Genomic DNA, 17,470 nt, shown 5'->3' on the forward strand with positions numbered 1-17,470 from the left:
TGTGTCAACACTGATACTAAGCAGCTATATGGAACTGTGCAATCTGCCATAGCAAGAAAAAATTGAAACTTAACTGAGGCTGTGGAGTTAGACATGAATTTAAAGCCACGGTGTATGTAAAGTATGGATTTCTTTTTTTTTTCCTTCTTATCCACAGCACCAGTTTCATCGTTTCACAAACTCTGTCAGTCAATCAGTCTGATTCAAACATCTTTCAACAAAGGGTCACTTCACTTCACATGATATGAAACACACACAGAGACATGTGCACACAAGGACACACAAATACACCTGCACACGTGAGTGCATCTGACGAGCGCACGCGGTGTTCAGATTTACTTGCGTGCACTTCCCCTAAGCCTGTTATGACAAAGGCTTTACTGGTCAGCCGCCACTGTCAGCCGTGGCGGCTGACAGTGGCATGAGTGACCCTTAAACTCAGCCATTACCCAAATCGTACTCTCCCAGTGATCTACAACCGGTGCTAATGTCCACTATTAACACAGCATGATATTGAATTAGATTAGCTAATTAAGTATTGTTTTCTTGTTCTATGATTTTATCTTTATGGATTTTTTTTAAGAAACCTGCTGGGAAAACTGAGTCAGATCCACAGGATAACTAAATGAGTTGATACCTTTCCCTGTTCAAAACTACTGAAGTACGTATAACACTGAAGTGAAGTTAGTTCATATATTTTTTTGATAATTTGAATTTCTCCCGTGTAATTTCTTTTGAATATTTCAGCAAACAAAACATACATTTACACATTCATGAGCTCCAGTTCAGCCAAAAACTCACATTCAGTTGTCAGGTGGCAGGTGGCTCTTTCCAGCAGCTGAAAGATTTAAATGTGCAAAATCTGTGGTAGGAGTTCCTAGTTTTACTTCTCTTTACATTGATAACAATACATACATGCTTATAGTGCTGGTTTCTCCATGAGGCTGTTAGAGTGAAATGACATCTTTGAGATCCTTTTTTACTTAGTTAAAACTTGGTGATGCCAGAACATGCTCAAGTTGTTTAGGAAATCAAAATGTTTTACATTGACAATTTAAAGACTGAACTCGTGGCTGTCAGACTCAGTTTTCATTTAGTTGAAGCTTCACACTATGACCCCTCAGCTCTTCTCTACCTGGTGCCCATCTGGTGGCACAAGATAAAAACACAATGAAAAGCACAGGTGTCATAGTTCACTTTCTGGAAAAACATTCATGTCTGCAGCAACGGTCAGTGAAGGCATGGCAGAATTAGATTACCAAAACCGAAAAGGGCTAGATATATTGGGTTTAAGTATCTCTTCTGTTCAGTCTTTTCCCCCTTGGAGCTTTAGACAAACCATTCATGTACAATAGTTTTAGTTTAACTGTATAATGTGTATCATTTAAAACCATTCAGAACCAGTTAGCATTTGTCATTTGACATCATAGCATCGGTACCCTTTGATTGTCAGTTAGCATGCTACCTACCCAGCAGTACTGTGTTTGCTACAGGATATGGCACAAAAACATCACAATGTGCAATTTCAAGCTTTTGGACACTTCAAAATGTGTGAGGTAGCAAAACAATCTGTATATACATTAAACATGTTTTTATACTTCATATGGCTCTTCCTACCTAAACTTTAGCTGTTTGGTTCAAATTGGTCAGTCAGGCGTCAGACGCCTCCTACAATACTTTGGCACAACCAGCAACAGCCTGACGAAGCTCCCTGCAGGTGAACAGCGTGGCTGCGTCCTGAAGAGGGCAGCCTCAGGCCGTTAGAGAGGACAGCTTCTCCCTGTTTGCTCCCAGTATCCTCGTGTTGCACCAGTGCCGGCACCAGTGCTGATCTGAGGAGAGGGGTGGGGGGGTTAACGAACCCAACTACTCCTTCACGTCCTTGATGGCAGAGAGCTGAGAGACAGTTTTCTTGACCCGTAGAGCGGTGAGTCGAGCAGCAGAGTTAGCATACCAGCACTCTCTCATCAGTTTGCCCATCACACGCATGGCCTGGAAAATCAGTAAGGAGACAGTGTTGTTAAAATACAACTTCATTCACACAACTTTTGACTTAAATAACAAATATGACCGAAACTCTTCAACTTTTTGCATACATTTGATGTATTTTCTCCCAATTTAAGGACATTTCTGGTATCATAACTTATTTCTGTTGTTGTTTTGTTTGTTTGTTTTTTGCAAAATTGAGTTAATCAAATTCATCTCTGTGAAGATTCCAGGTGAGTCACACTTTTTTGGACACATTAAGCTGTTGCACTCTCACGCCATTATCTGTGTGAACTGATTCGCCAAATCTCGGTTTCAGAAACTACTGTCATGCACAGACTTTCCCAGCCATCATTGTTCAACCAGCTGACAAGCACTTGTTTTGTAGCATAATGAGTTATACTGTCAGCAGCTGCACAGAATTTCCCTGTGCAATAAGGGATTACGATCCAGATGTCAAGGGAGCTCAATTTTAGGTTTCGATCATCTTTATGAACTATTGCCACTGGGGTTTCTTGCTCTGCTGTATTTGATGTCACTGTGGTATCAGAGCCCAGCAGTTCAGTCGGTGCATAAGCAGAGCTGACGAATATAATGGTTACAACTTCAAAATAGAAGTAAGGAATTTGTGAATCACCAGTTCATTTCGATGATTCTCATTGACCGACATTGTCATTCTTTCTTTTTTTCTTAGTCACTGTGATCTATTTTCAACTTGTCTTTAGCTCAGCTGTGAATTCACAGTTTTGTTAGGTTCAGCAAAAACCAGCCGGGCAGAAGCTCTGCTCATCATTCTGAAAATCTCTGAAAGCACCTTTCTCTAACACAGTCACACCATCGTGATAGCTTCTTTGGCTTTTGTGGTCGTCCTACTTACAAGTAAACGTCTGACTGGGGTGTATCATGCTGTGCAGCAGATCTGACGAAACTGATTTCAGTCAGCATGCAAGATAGCTCAGATGTTAAAAGCTACTGAATCTATCAGTGGAATCGATGACTCAGTGCACTCATTCAGTTTGTAGATTAAACATGCTTTCATACATTTACTGCACACCTTCATGTGCTATAAAAACACAAAATGATCCTACAATTTAGAGTTTCATGCCCACACTATAGTGATGGACTATATCTTCACCTCACAGCTCTGCCACTGGTTGGGAATGCTGGGTCTGAGTTTCTGATCACACACCACCTTCCTCATGTCTTCAATGGAAGGATCTGAAGGCACCAGGTCGTAATAAGGCAGCTGGAAATCTTCATGGAGTCCTGTTCAAACAACAATGGTGGTTTTCACTGTGATCACAAATTAGTCTTCAGTTAGTGTGTACAAACTGACATAGCACATCAGACATTAGCATCAGTGCCACAGACTAGTGCAGTTTCCATTAGATATTCGTATAAATCTCTACAAATGAGTGGGAGTGTGTATGTGTGGGTGTGTTTTAACATACCCCTGACAGAGCATCTCCGGGCCAGTTCCCAGAACACCAGGCCTAGCGCGTAGATATCCGCCCGCTTGAATGACTCGAAGCTGTTCATATTGATTGTCTCATCCAGGATTTCTGGGGCCATGTACCTGTAGAGGACAAAATAATTAAGGTCTGATAAAAATAAAAGAAAAAAAAGGTCAAGTACCTCTTTCCTTAATCAATTTGAGCATGTGAGTTTGTTGTGTGGAGTGGCTGCAGATAAAAACAAGCTAAATTTAGCAGATGTTATGTTGGACTACATTTGTCTTAATTCAGAACATGTTCACATCAGAGAATATAATGCTATCAAATAAAGCAGAGCAGGTTTAAAGTCACTTCAAACTTTCATGTTTCCATTGTTTGTGTTCATTGTGTGCTGTGATGTATAGAGTACTATATCCAACCTCTTGGTTCCCACTCTGTGGTTGGCTGGTATGTCTATGGTGTTGTTGTTGGAGTTGTGTTTCACGGCCAAACCCAAATCTGCAATGACTGCTGTACCATTCTTCTTCACCAGGACATTTTTAGACTTTAGGTCTCTGTGAGCAATAGCAGGCTTCCCTAGAAATAAATAAATAAAGTTTTAAACTTAAAACAAGCTTTAAGACAAAATGTTGGACCTTTCACAGATGAATGATATGAAGGAAAATCTTCAGAGAATTAATGGAGCAGTAAAATCCCAGCACAAAATAGTAAATTGTTTGATAAACCTCTCAACCAAAGTCAAAATTAAAACAAATGAATACAGATTGATTGAATTTACTTTATAGATATACCAGTGATAGGCAAGTTGTTTACTCAGTTTCTAGGTAACTGACAGAAAGTGTATCATGTTTCAAGGACAAAATGCCAAATATATGCTGGTTGCACCTTCTTCATTATTACTACTGTTGTCTTCATTTTGATTTGAGGGTAATTTGATAAATCATATAGGTAATTCACTGTTAATTAAAATAATTGTTAGCTGCAGCCATTGCATTTCAATTTATCAACCGAAATACCTCTGTTTTGAGGAAACAGAGACAAACATTTAGAGTATGAATCTGGGTTATGATTATTCTTCTCTAATGTCCAAGAAGATGTTAGAATATAGTGACATAATATAATAATAGTAATAAAGGAAAGACTAAATAATCCTTTGACCTGTCCGATATGAGGTCAATGTGTTTCATTTTTCACTAATTAAAGTCTTACCCTGTGTGCCAATGATTTCCATGTGGAGATGTGCCAGCCCACTGGCTATTGACAAGGCCAGGACAACCATGCCTTCCATAGAGACTGTATACCTGTTCAGGTAGTCATACAGAGAGCCGTGCTCATGGTACTCTGAAACCAACCAGAGCTGAGTCCACGAGCCATTATCTGCAGTACACAGAAAATAATACAGTCACATGTTGAGTTAGTTAGTAATTGTATAATTCAGGTATAGAGCTCATGGTACATCCCAAGCTTCAAACACCTTTGTTGTCAGCAGCGATGAAGCCCAGGATGTTCTCATGCCTGAGCATGATAGTCTGATAAATCTCTGCTTCACGAAACCAGGACCTCTCGTCCCTGGAGGAGAAAATCTTCACCGCCACGTCCTCTCCTCGCCATTTGCCCCGCCACACTTCACCAAATCGACCCTTCCCAATGGTCTCCTGCAGGACAATGGTGCGTGCTATTGTCCTCTGGACCAGCAGCGGCAGACCTGCAATAAGCATAGAATATACTAATTCCACCAGCAGGACTGTGAGCAGCAGAGATCACAGCTGAAAGCTATAGATAGATAGATAGATAGATAGATAGATAGATAGATAGATAGATAGATAGATAGATAGATAGATAGATAGATAGATAGATAGATAGATAGATAGATAGATAGATAGATAGATAGATAGATAGATAGATAGATAGATATTCTTTATTATGGACTCAGGTCCATTATTAATTAATTAAAAGTCATTGGGAAATGCTGGAGAGTCTGTAATGAGATTTCAGTTGCCGGTGACGTTTCTCTCACCTGATCCAGAGCCAGAGGTGCTCATGTCGTAGATCAGGTCTTGGAGACATCTGTCAGGCGACATCAGCATCTGGTCGTCCAGAGGCTCCTCTGGGTCCTGCTTGTGGGCCCGGCTGTAGGCACAATGGTGGCCCTGCACAGCAAACACACCCAGAAGGATCCCCACACACAGGAGGCAGGACGGCACCAGGATCACCACAGTGAGCTGTGGTCTGCTCCAGCCCGTTTCTTCCAAAGGCCTCTCTGATAACGTACAAACATAGGTAACATGGTCATGTACATCCATCAAATCCAGGACTATTCACAAACACGTTCTCTGGAATACATCAGTAGGGTTGGGAGGGAAATTGCAATTTTGTGTTTTTGTCATGGAGCTCCTGTGATTGTTGCACCCTCTGCTGGCCATTGTTGACCATGGCATCAAGTGTGTTGTGTACAACAGAGTGGATGGAAGTTGGCCAATCAAGTGAAGAATAAATTACTGGTGTTTCACGACAGCTCTAATATGCAGACAGCCTTGTCTGATGTACTGTATCACACTTTTCTGACCTTAACACAGACTCTGAAAAAGTTAAGACACAGCCAGTTGGCAATATCAAGATTTACGAAGATGGAAATTGTACATTTGGCAGATGCAATGTTATGTTAGCCAAAAAACAAAAAACAAAAAAAACCTAAGTGTGGCAGACATAACTTTTTTTTTTTGCCCGAAATTTAATCAGTGTCTAAATGTCATTTATCAAAAGTGATTAAAAAGATTCAGAAACACTGTGCCAAGAAATGCTTCTCTAAAACCCCAAAACAAAATTCATTCATCAACAAGCCTCTTTCTTTAAACAAGTGGCACACACTGATCTAAAGCAGGTGCACTATAAGGCCTGGTAATAAACTATGGGTTTTGCCAAACAATGTAACCTGGCATTTCTATCCATGACCTTCATTCTCTCTGTGGGTGGACAAAGAAGACTCAACACAAAACAAAAATAGCAGAGCTGGTGGGCACTGTGATGATATCAAATTTGCAGATATGCTGACCAAAGTGTTCACAGTGAATAATGCGATAACACTGCTGCACAGCACTACAATTAAGTGAGAGGTCTTGGCTTAATAATAAATAATTTTCCATGAACAAGACTAATCATCATAGATTTCTCATATTCACTATGAACTCTTTCAACATTTATATGAGCGTAGTAATAACCCTGTGGTTCCATGTTTCTTTAGCCTTTCCATCTTCTCAAATCCCCAAAGAATGAAATGTCCTCACCAGGAGCCTCACACATGCAACATCTGCAGATGACCCAATGTACAAAGCATATTGAACTAAACCACAGTTTCTTAAGACATCTTTAGCCTTTTACCCAAATTCACATCCAACTGGAGCTCAGATTATATGATGGAAAACAAGACTTTACTCTCCTCTGGCCCAGTGGCAAACAACCTTCTAGACTGCAACTTTTTTTTTGCCAAGGTAATAAAGGACAATAAATTTAACAGAACTGTAAATACAGCTACACAGACCCACTACCTAGTGTATAGCTTAAGACTGCAAATGCTCTCTCCTCTTTAGGCCTGCAGAAATGGCACTATAGGACATGAAGTTTTAATGCGTTAAATATACACAACATACCACACAAACTCACATACTGATATTTAGCAGAGCAGTGGAACAGATTGATTGTAGTGTCCTGATTCAGAGTCGACACCATCACAGCCTCAGGCTGTTGCCCCGACCAGTCTCATCAACAGTCTGCAGCACCTCTCACTTTAGAACCTCCTGCACAACCTCTGCATTTTATGAAAGTGACCGTTCTCTGGCATTCAATCCCTCTTACCTCAGACAAATAAATCAGTGGAGGAGTGTTTTGTTTATTTGATGTTAAAAATTAAGAATTTAATTGTGTGATATGCAAAAACATTATATTGTCAGTATATGGACAGATATTTGATTAAGATTTCAGTTGGGATGCTCATTTTTGCTTTTCATATTCACTTAAAAAATATAAAATTGATTATGTGATTTTTATTTGGTCCCAAATCAACTTATCCTTTTACATCCGGAGAATAGGATTTATTGTCCATTTCTGTAGCAACTCAGCATATGGTGCTGACAATGCACAGCAGTGTTGTGACACATTTTACTATTATCACAAAGAATGGCAGCTCCTGCAATTTGAATATCACACTTGTTGGTGATATTGAGAATTTGTTTACATTGTGATTAATTGTGAAGCCCTAAATGTAATTAATCATTATTATGTCACACCATGATCATGGGTAAATATTGTAAAATATTTAAAATGCAGGAAGAAGAAACCTCAGCTGTTGTTTAGAGGTGCAGCTCTAGGAAGCCAGAATATTACATCTTAGTGATATCTAGTGGCTTTTTGTTCTCTCATCTGTTGTATGTTTCACTGTAGAGTGTGCACTACAGAAGTAGCAAGAACTTGACCATGAACATCTGAAATGTGAATACAGCCACCAGACTGTATCTCAGTGGCTCTCTTCAGTGCAATCAATAAGATAGTTAAATAGTTCAAAGTTGAAAACACATTGAATTGAGTGTTTTGTATTTTTTCATTTACTATTTAGACTTTTCTTAAGTCTGTTAATTGATCATGTTAACTGGTAATTGATGAGTCAATCAACTGGTAATTAATTAAAACTGTAGATCAGTTTAATTAATGCAGTAAGTCAGTCGGAAATTGAGCAATTAAAGTGATTAAGGAAAAAAAGGCTTTTATGTGTTTTGAAGTACTGAAATATGAATGTAATATAATGTTTGGGTTAGGGTTTGAGTTCAAACACAGTGTTTAATGTGGCGTCAGAACTGAAGCCTCTCAATATTGGGCAATGTAATGCTTTCTTTTTTCTTTTCTTTTTTTAAACGTTTAAATGTTTAAGGCTGCACTGATGCAAACATTCACATGAACACTAGTCAAATGACTGTGTATCAGGTTTGCTGATATTGACAGACTCAGATATTTATCATATGGCTCTGCAGTTATCCATAGCTACAAGAAGTCTTTAAGCATCTCTCGACTTATTTTTATTTTATTTATTTTTTTTGCCTCTACAACTTGACTGATTCGGGTCACTCTCATCAACCACTTCCAGCTGCAATATGGAGCTATTTCCAGGGAAAAGCCCAGACAGAATTACTGGACTCTACCTTAGACAAAGTTAGCAGCCAGCTGCTGGACATGGTGGAGCTTGGTGGTCCAAATAAGGATAAAAACATAGCTACAAATGAATGTTGGACTTTTTATCACATGGACAGAAACATGTCTCTGTGGGAATTCAAATGTTAAACATGTAATTTTTACAGGGCAGAACAACAACAATGTGTGTATTTTCGGTGCATTAGAGCTGCCTAAAAAATAATAAATATAACTATAACAAGTCAGATTTACATTCTTTATTACAGTAATCACAGGAGACTATAAAGTATGTAATAAGAATAAAGTAAAATTAGATATAGCCTACAGACATGCAAATAAACTGTATATATAAAGGTTTGAAATATTAAAAAAAATGTTTATGTGTGTGTGTATATATATAAAACATTAACAAAGCAAATGTCTATGAACCCAAAGTATCTCCCTGACCTCCAAGCACTTTCCACTGAGGCGTATATCCACAGGTGTAAAGTAATCTCCCTCCACTTTAAGGCCAACTTCCACCCTGCAGACCCATGAGAGGCTTTTAACTTGCAGTCGAGCTACATGCCTGACAAAGTATTTATTTATAAATCAGGGGAGGGAGGGGGAGGATCACTAACCGCCGTCCCATAGCCTCTGCCAGATTTGTTATGTCACAGGATCTAGTAGGATCAGCATCCGCCTCGTCTAGCCGGGGCCAGAATGAGTGGGAAATCCCACACTTGGGATTGAGCTGGTGCTGCTGTTGACTGAATGCGGTAAATACTGAGCAGCGTGACATTAGCTGACAGTCTGAGTGGATGAATCCATGTTAAAGGAACCAGATAGAAACAAGATAAGCAACGCAGAAGCATTTTTTTCAATCCGTCCTGTACTTTTGGTTTTTATCTCTGTCTTATGCTGTATTGTATGATTCTGATCTGGTGTTTTAAATAAAATCTGCCGATTCTTGTGTTATTTTATACTTCTTGTCATTATCCCTTTTGGGCACTAGTTTTTTTAAGTATAAATGGGGAGGCAGAGAGAGGGGGAATGACAGCAAAGGGCAGAGTCGGGATTTGATACGGGGCCGGCTGCGGCGAGGACTGTAGCCTCTGCACATGGGGCACCTGCTCTACTAACCGAGCTCAACGACGCCTCACTCAACTTTTTAATGAACTTGACTGATGGGAGGAGTTTACACATACATACATTGTGCAATAAGATCTAGAGACTGAGGCAATTTTTAGGGGAAAGATTGTAAGTGTTCCCTGTTGTTTTTGTATGTGTGTGCATGGTTGAATGATTGCTGGCTGCAGCCAAAGTACAGCACTGATTGACCAAGATAAATTTTCCTCCAGGGACAATAAAGTTTATTTTAATTTTGATTCATTGATTGGAATGATGTAATATTGATAATATTGACCATACCTGGGTGTAGGTGGAGAGTCTCGTTGTTGCAGAAGTCAGTGAAACAGCAGTTCCTCTTGGAGACATTGCGGGAGCTATAGCAGAAGACCTGGCCCTTCATCTCAGAGGGCGACAGACAGGACTTTACCGTCTCCTCCTTCCCGTCAATCAACATCACAGAGTTCCAGCAGGCGCCGTCTGCTGTCGTCTCACAGGTGTGGTTGGTGCACAGCTGGCACACACACTTCAGCCCTGAAACACATTGTATCACTCAACATAACAGTTTTCTTCACAGATAATCTCTGGGTATAAATACATCGATTAGTGAATTGCATGAAAAGGGAAGCTGTAGAAACATTTTCCTTCACAGATTGTTTAATGTTTAGAAGCGGGATGCTCCTGTTAGGTAAGGAGGTCTACGCTCTTAAATGGATGGAGGCGGAGGAACCAGTATAATGCCTCTTACTTTAACACCCAGATAATCTTGTGTTCTACTTGTAGCTGCTGTCATGCTTTGTTTGATAACCCTGGGAGTGATTGATAAGGAAGGCTGCAGGGCCTGCTCCTTGGAAAAAACCTATAGAAAGAAATGTGTGAAGAATGTTCATTATTTAATATAACTAATAACATAAGTTGGTTAAAATAGAAAAAAATATATTCAGAAAAATTGGTGAATTATTATATTTGAAGATTCAATCTCTAAGATACAACAAAGTGTTTTGGTTTTTTTTGGTTTTTTGCCTTTACCAAAGTCTATACACGGCTTCATTCTTGTCAAATTCACGTCATCTCTTTCGTACATGTTGTATATATTGTATAGGCTATTTATAAACTGAATGGTGAGAACTACTCAAGGTAAAGTTCTAAATAAGTAAATCTCAAATCTGAATACGAATCTATGAGATGTTTGGATACAGTTCATCCTTGACAACAGCTCACTGACTTTATATTGGGTGTCACCGAACATGAATCCAACAATCTTTGATTTGTGACTGTCTTGAATGTAAAGGTTATTAGTGTTATACATGTTACTATTTTTTACATTTGATTGAATAAGGATAAAAAATAAGAATACTGATGACACTTTCTTAACAAAATTAAGTGTTTGTATTAAGTGTGTTTTCAAGGGGAAATTTAAGGGAGATGAAAAAGCCCCAAACACTGTATGATTTTAACTTTTTAGGTCTAGCAGTGGCATTTTTGAAGTAGAAGTGGAGTAATCGGATGTACTGCAAAAGAAATAATGAATCTTCTTCTCAAATTTTGGCTGATAACACCAGACATTAAACTATACATTACGTAACTAGAAAGATTGGGAAACGTTCTGGAGATGGTGGTGAAAGGTCACCCTTTGCTGAGCTTTGAAATGTATTTTCAAGGTCCGAAACAAGAGCTGAATCAGTAAAAGAGTTTCTTGTTAAGAGTTTTAAATGAGATGTAAAGATCTAGACATAAAAGTCACATAAATCAGAATGGAGGACAGGCTGCTATGGTCTTGCGCTTTAGATTAAAGCTACAGCTGCCATGAAACAAATAACAGTTAACTATATAAAATGAAACATGGTGGGACCAAGTGTTGATCCCTGGGGCACACCACAACAAAACATTTCTATAGGATGAATATGAAAAGAAACGATACCAGAACATTTTCTGTCAGAAAAGTCATAATTACAACACATAAAGCCCATGAACACTGGTAGATTGAAGATTACGATACTGTACAACAGAAAACAGAATACCTCCAAAGAGGCAACATCTCCTAGCTAATTAACTAGAAGACGAATGTCATGGACTGAAACGTGGTTTAAACCAATTGGACAGAGGCCATTGACTCTCCACTAGCTGTGCAGTCATTAACATAAGCTATCAGGACAAACAAGATCCAGTGTCTAGAGGAAAGTCCTCAACTCAGACCATCTTTTTCAATACTGTTTTCACTTTCATCTTCTTCTTCTGAATGCACAAAATTCTAATAAAGCGAATAAATGATCCTTGAAAAACCAGCCACATGAAATGATAGATACTTCAAAGGACAAGACACTGGCATTGAAATAAGATTCAGTACTGTCTGACCAAACTGTGTGGTTATCGCCAGTATTGAAGTAGCTACTGCAATTATGTTCAAATTTCCTAATTTATTATTATAATTTATGGAGAGAATGACAAAAAATTCTACCCCAACCTCGCAGCACTTAGGCCTAAGTACATTTGTATCTATATTGAAGATCTAACATTTAAAAATGGGCTTTAGTAAAAAGGGTTAACCATAACCATAACTTCCTAAAAGTGAGGGGCACTGTAGTTTATAATAAATGTTACTTATGAATGAATAAGTAGCATATTTTGGGGGACTACGGTTTTGAGTTGAAGATCATAACATATTTAATGTCTCATAATTGAGAGAAACATGTAAAAATGTAGCTGTGTGGTGTATGGGACATTTTAGCAGAACAATTAATTATATAATAATTAGTTGGTCTATTAATTTGAGTTATTTACAAATAATGTAGAACAAAATAGAATATGACCAACCTTATGTTTTAAATGGTTTTGTAAAGCTCCCACCGTGAGGCAGACCATTTGACAAGAGGTAACAACATATTAGGACCTGGGTTCAGGGGAAACCTGACTGGAAAATTACAAAAAAATATTTTCTATTATAACAAATCTTTGGGTTGCCTGGCAACAATTTTCTCAAGGACAATAATAATAAGCAGAATGACCAAGAATTGACATGTCCTTCCATTGTGTACGGTGGCAAGGAAGTGATAGATTTGTTCTCTCTCTCTGTTTTTTAGCAATGTTGGAGGGGGAAAAAACACTGAGGGAATGGGAGCTATATACACCAAATATGTCTACAGTTTGCAAAACTAGAATTGCACGCTCAAATTAAACAGCATCAACACAATATGTTGGAGTCTTTACTGCCTGAATGTAACCAAACCATGTGTGTTCTGTCACATTGGATGTACTGTAACATTTTAACTGATCAGACACCTTAAATAGAAAAATATTTCTGTCAAATCCAGCCCTGGCATCCATCTGCACTGTCAGCATGAAACGGTAAAGTCTGTGGCCTCTATGGTTATGTCATGAATTTACACTTGCAGACCTTCCAGGGCCACAAAATCCATTCTTCCTTTCACAAATCATGAGTATATAGGGAAGTGGGGCTGGAGCCTTAACCTCCAGGTTTCACTGTAGACTGACTGAACCTCACGCAGTCTAATATGACACTGTTAACAAAACTGGGCAGTTGTTGCCCCTTAGTAGAATTTCCCACCTGAGTATCACAGACAGACTCCTAAATCTCACAGCTTCATCTCCCAGTCTCTCTGCTACAGCTGGATGGGTCTCTATCTCTGTATAGTGTGAGTCAAAACAACCAAATCAACACTATGTGACAAGAACCAGAAATCAAGGAAAGTGACATGAACGCACTGGAGCTCTTACAACACAGAAAACACAAAAAGTGTTGTAGAATTGGAGCTTTTGTGCCTTATTTTGTGTCTTATTGTGCAATAAATGGAAGATGTTTTAAAATCACTGTGATTGCAGTTGTTTGGCCTTGAAGCTACTAATAAATTGTTTTGTGCACATTGGACTTGATTTTTGTGGTTATCCTGGATAAAATGTGAAAGGTGCATCTAAAAATCCGTACCTTTACACAGGCTGGAAATGGGTTAACATGTTTCCTATCATTTCCTAAGAACCCCTAACAGCAGCCCCTCTTAATCCTCACCCTCCCAACAATATGAGTCATTTCCTAAGGGAACAAAATATATGTCCTCCTGAACATAAAAATACAACCACCACGTACGTGTCACTGGCAATATTGAGTCAGTTAGAACTGAGTGTCTGATAATTAAATTGGACCAATTTCACTCAAAAAGAGTATCAAAGGCAGGGTAGTCAGACCCTGAGGTGGGCAGATTCCTTGAACAAAGACTCACAATGGCGCCAATCTTTTTTTTTTTTTTTTGACGGTGGCAGCTGACAGAGTTTGCACAACTCTCCAGAATACTACTCATCAGATGCATTAACAGAGGTCTTCAGCACATGCCTATTCTGAAAAGTAAAATGTATACATTATATTACAAAGGGATCAATATGAGAGATCAAATGCAGCCACATTCAATCTGGAATCAGTGTATCTCTGAGAAGAGCTGCACACTTGAATTTGTGTGTTCAATTGTATTTTTGCAAAATCAAACTTGCAATAAGTGCACTTCAGTTGTGGCTGTGTACAAAACAAGAAATGTCTGATGAGGACTCCAACCAGCTGTTTGCCCCTCTGTGAATTTGCTGAAAGAGCTGCCACACACGTTTTCGACTGAGTGTTAATGCCTCATTCAGAGCCCGAACTATTAGCAGCTAAAAAACAGGGAGAGAAAAGGTCAGTGCACTGCACCCACTGCGGTTTTTAACAGTGCACACACCACAACCAACCGGGGGGTCACCAGCAGCAGGTGCAGGCTGTTGACATATTTCCTGGTATCCTTAATCCAGTCCTCTGTTTTTTGACTTAATATGTATAAGAGGCATTTGTATCACCAAAAGGCTGATTATTTCCATTATTGATGAATCAGATTATTATTTTTCACAGTTCACTGTCCTGGTCTATAAAAAGTCAGGAAATCCCACAGAAGACACCAACATCAAGTCCAACATGATATCTTCAAATAACTTGTTTTGTCAAAATCAACAGTCTAAAATCAATTGATAGAGGGGGGGAAAAAGCAAAGCTGTGAATCCTTATTTCAACTTGCTTCAACTATTCCGGTGTTTGTTCCTAAGAAATGACTGAGTTATCAATTATTTATAAAAGAAAAGAAAAAAGCATCATATTATTTTTTGTTGGACTGATCTATCAACTAATTTGAAATCGAAATCGAATCGAAATCGAAAGCCTTTATTGTCATTATACATCAGTATACAACGAAATTATGTTGCTACTCCACTGGGTATCCAATCAATAAATAGTAAATTGTGTAAAACTCTTGTATGAAATTACTTCCATTCAGTCAGGTAACAGTCCACATAGACAGGAAAACAATCCTGTTGTATGAGACTAAATTTAAATATTTGCTGAAAACAATGACATCATAATCTCACCATACTCTTGCAGCATGAGCAGTGACTTTACAATGAGAATAAAGAGTCAAACTGACTCCAGACAGTTGACTGTAACTCAAGGCTTCCTTTAGAGCTCTCTCTTTTTTCATCTCTAAAATTGTCTGTTTCAACAATTTATTTTAATAATGTCTTTGAATTCTGAGATTTAAATAAACCTATGAGAAATTCACTCTCTACTTTTTGTAGGACCTTTTTGGTGCTTTTTGATTGATTAAACAATCACTAAAACTTCAAGGTAGTAGGCTATACATTCTCCCATGTTTCTTGAAAGCAGCTTTGCTGATAACAAGCTAATTAAAAGTCAGTTGAGCAGCTACGACAGTGTAGCTACTGTTCAATAACTAATGGGTTGATAGTTGTGCGAATGCATGTGATAGGTAGCCTACATGATGCAAACTGAGCCACTGTACCTGCAGTCAGCTGGGCGACCGACAGGAAGATCAACGCCGCTTGAAGACTCTGCTTCCCGGGACAAGTCATGGCAAGTGCCGCATCTGCTCCCCCCTTTCTCCGACGCACTAGGGTTTTGTTTTTCTTTTACGCAGCTACAGTAAACACAACATCGCACATTGCGGTGAAGTCCGACGGCCACACAGCCCTCTACTAAAGCCTCTCTCAGTAAAAAAAAAAAAAAAAATGAGCGGGTGAGGAAACTGTGCAACGCAACGAGAGCTTTTGCTCCGCCTCTGTTGACTAGGAGTTTAAGAGGATTAGCGCTGCAGACCTCAGATAAAGACATGTGAATGAGAGCCAGAGAGAGAGAGTGTGTTGCACATCCATTTAAGTGCTGCAGGTCCAGTCAAACACCACCTCCTGTCTGCTGATTGAATATGGAAATGACCTGATCAATCAGGTGTAGCTTCTCACTTATTTACTAAGTGCTCACTGTGAAAAGGAAACAGGACAAATTGTTCAGAGTACACTGAATAAGTTGAAGTAGACTACAAAACTATTAACACACACAAGCCCAACGGAAATATGAATATTATAATAGTACACAGTCTATGGTGACCCCTGGTTTCCAGAGAATGGTAGAAATGGCCAGATTAACCTGTTTAGGCCATCCAGATTATGATGCAGTTTTATTTTTGTCTATCTAGTACTCCAGACCTGGCCACAAGGACCACAAGATTATGTAATACTGTAAAAATCATATTTGTGATGCTGAACTTGGACAAATGTACATTTAATTACACGACCACAGACCAATTAAAAACTCTGTGTCCCCTGAACGACTGGCAGTTCTCTTGGTAATCCAGCCATAAGCAGCCTATCTTGCACCCATGAGGCTGTTTCAATTCCCCTCTCTGGATGTGGGCAGCACTCAGGTCAGCAAAGCAGGAGAAACCGGGTTAGACATATACCGCTGCTAAACATCCCTCAGGCAAAGAGTAAACACTGCTGTACATTTACCTGTGTGCAAAGCTCCACTCACCTGTATGCATTGCGTGATTTACAGCGGGGCATGTGGGACCAAGTCATGTTTCTGCTGCTCAGGCTCCATGGCAACAACAGGTGCCAGTGTCACCAGGGAGAGTGAAGGAGTGAACTGAGCTTAATCCCAAAGACTACATGAGCACAAAATGTAATTTTCCATGCATTTGCAGAAAAGTGGAGGCAGACTACATGTTCTGTACAAACAACAGAATCTGACCTGGCATGTATGTAGAGGTACATTACCAGCAGCATCAACACAGGTGAGAACAGACACAGTGAACTGTAAAGTTTAGCAATGTCCAGTTTAACATATTCAGAACCAATTACACCTGACTCAAAAAAAGATTCCTTATATTGGTGTGTGACTCTTGGGTTTTGTACATTAATGTCTTTGTTAAATTCATATGACTAAATATAATCTCTATGGAAACTGTTGGTAATGAGCTTCATTTTTTCTCACATGTCATAGAATTGCACAGCATGTGTTCAAACCCAGTATAGAACCTCAGGGAAACAGGATGTTAATCTAAAAGTGGTGGTGTCATCAAACCTCTGCGCCGGATCAAATGACTCTATACGAGGACAGTCTAAATAGAAGACTGACAGCTGTTGATACATACAAGCAGGACATTTCAGCACCATCAGGCACTCACTGTTGTGTTTCTATCATCTGGCCCAAAACTCTTGTGGCATATTAATCAGTCTGCAAACCATCAAGAGCCTAGTGTCTATTTGACATCTGCCAAGATATCCGCTGTGCACGCAGTTTCAGTTTACAGCTGGTAGAGAAAAGGCCTGGGCTTCTGACCTTTCCCAAATTAATATTAATTCATTTGTTATATTATTAGCAGCACAGATGCCAAACTTGTCACAGGACAGTAATAGATTAA

At 39.1% G+C, this 17,470-nt stretch overlaps 1 protein-coding gene across 2 annotated transcripts; it reads right to left on the minus strand.

Annotated features, from left to right (window-relative positions):
• Positions 1-443: 443 nt before the first annotated feature.
• acvr1c (activin A receptor type 1C) lies at positions 444-15,731 on the minus strand. 2 transcript variants are annotated; one of them, XM_083996690.1, is made up of 9 exons: positions 15,554-15,731; positions 10,029-10,259; positions 5,458-5,700; positions 4,915-5,145; positions 4,650-4,817; positions 3,860-4,016; positions 3,438-3,562; positions 3,122-3,252; positions 444-1,992 (listed from the first exon to the last, which is right to left on the minus strand). In XM_083996690.1, exons 1-9 carry the CDS (start codon positions 15,621-15,623, stop codon positions 1,867-1,869), a joined length of 1,482 nt encoding a protein of 493 aa, XP_083852816.1. In that variant the 5' UTR covers positions 15,624-15,731; the 3' UTR covers positions 444-1,866. The 2 variants fall into 2 exon arrangements, with proteins under 2 accessions (XP_083852816.1, XP_083852815.1); XM_083996689.1 differs by having other exon boundaries at positions 10,020-10,259.
• Between the last annotated feature and the right edge of the window lie 1,739 nt (positions 15,732-17,470).

Source organism: Trachurus trachurus, assembly GCF_905171665.1.
Source record: "Trachurus trachurus genome assembly, chromosome: 21".
In the NCBI taxonomy this organism is placed as follows: Eukaryota; Metazoa; Chordata; class Actinopteri; order Carangiformes; family Carangidae; genus Trachurus; species Trachurus trachurus.

What these genes read in the sequence shown, in the direction of transcription:
- acvr1c (XM_083996689.1), bottom strand. Translation starts at nt 15,623, where the DNA reads ATGACTTGTCCCGGGAAGCAGAGTCTTCAAGCGGCGTTGATCTTCCTG. An exon ending in CCTACACCCAGGTATGGTCA is followed by an intron (nt 5,701 to 10,019) that starts ATATTATCAATA and finishes GTACGTTATCAG; the next exon opens with AGAGGCCTTTGGAAGAAACG. An exon ending in CACCTCTGGCTCTGGATCAG is followed by an intron (nt 5,146 to 5,457) that starts GTGAGAGAAACG and finishes TGCTTATTGCAG; the next exon opens with GTCTGCCGCTGCTGGTCCAG.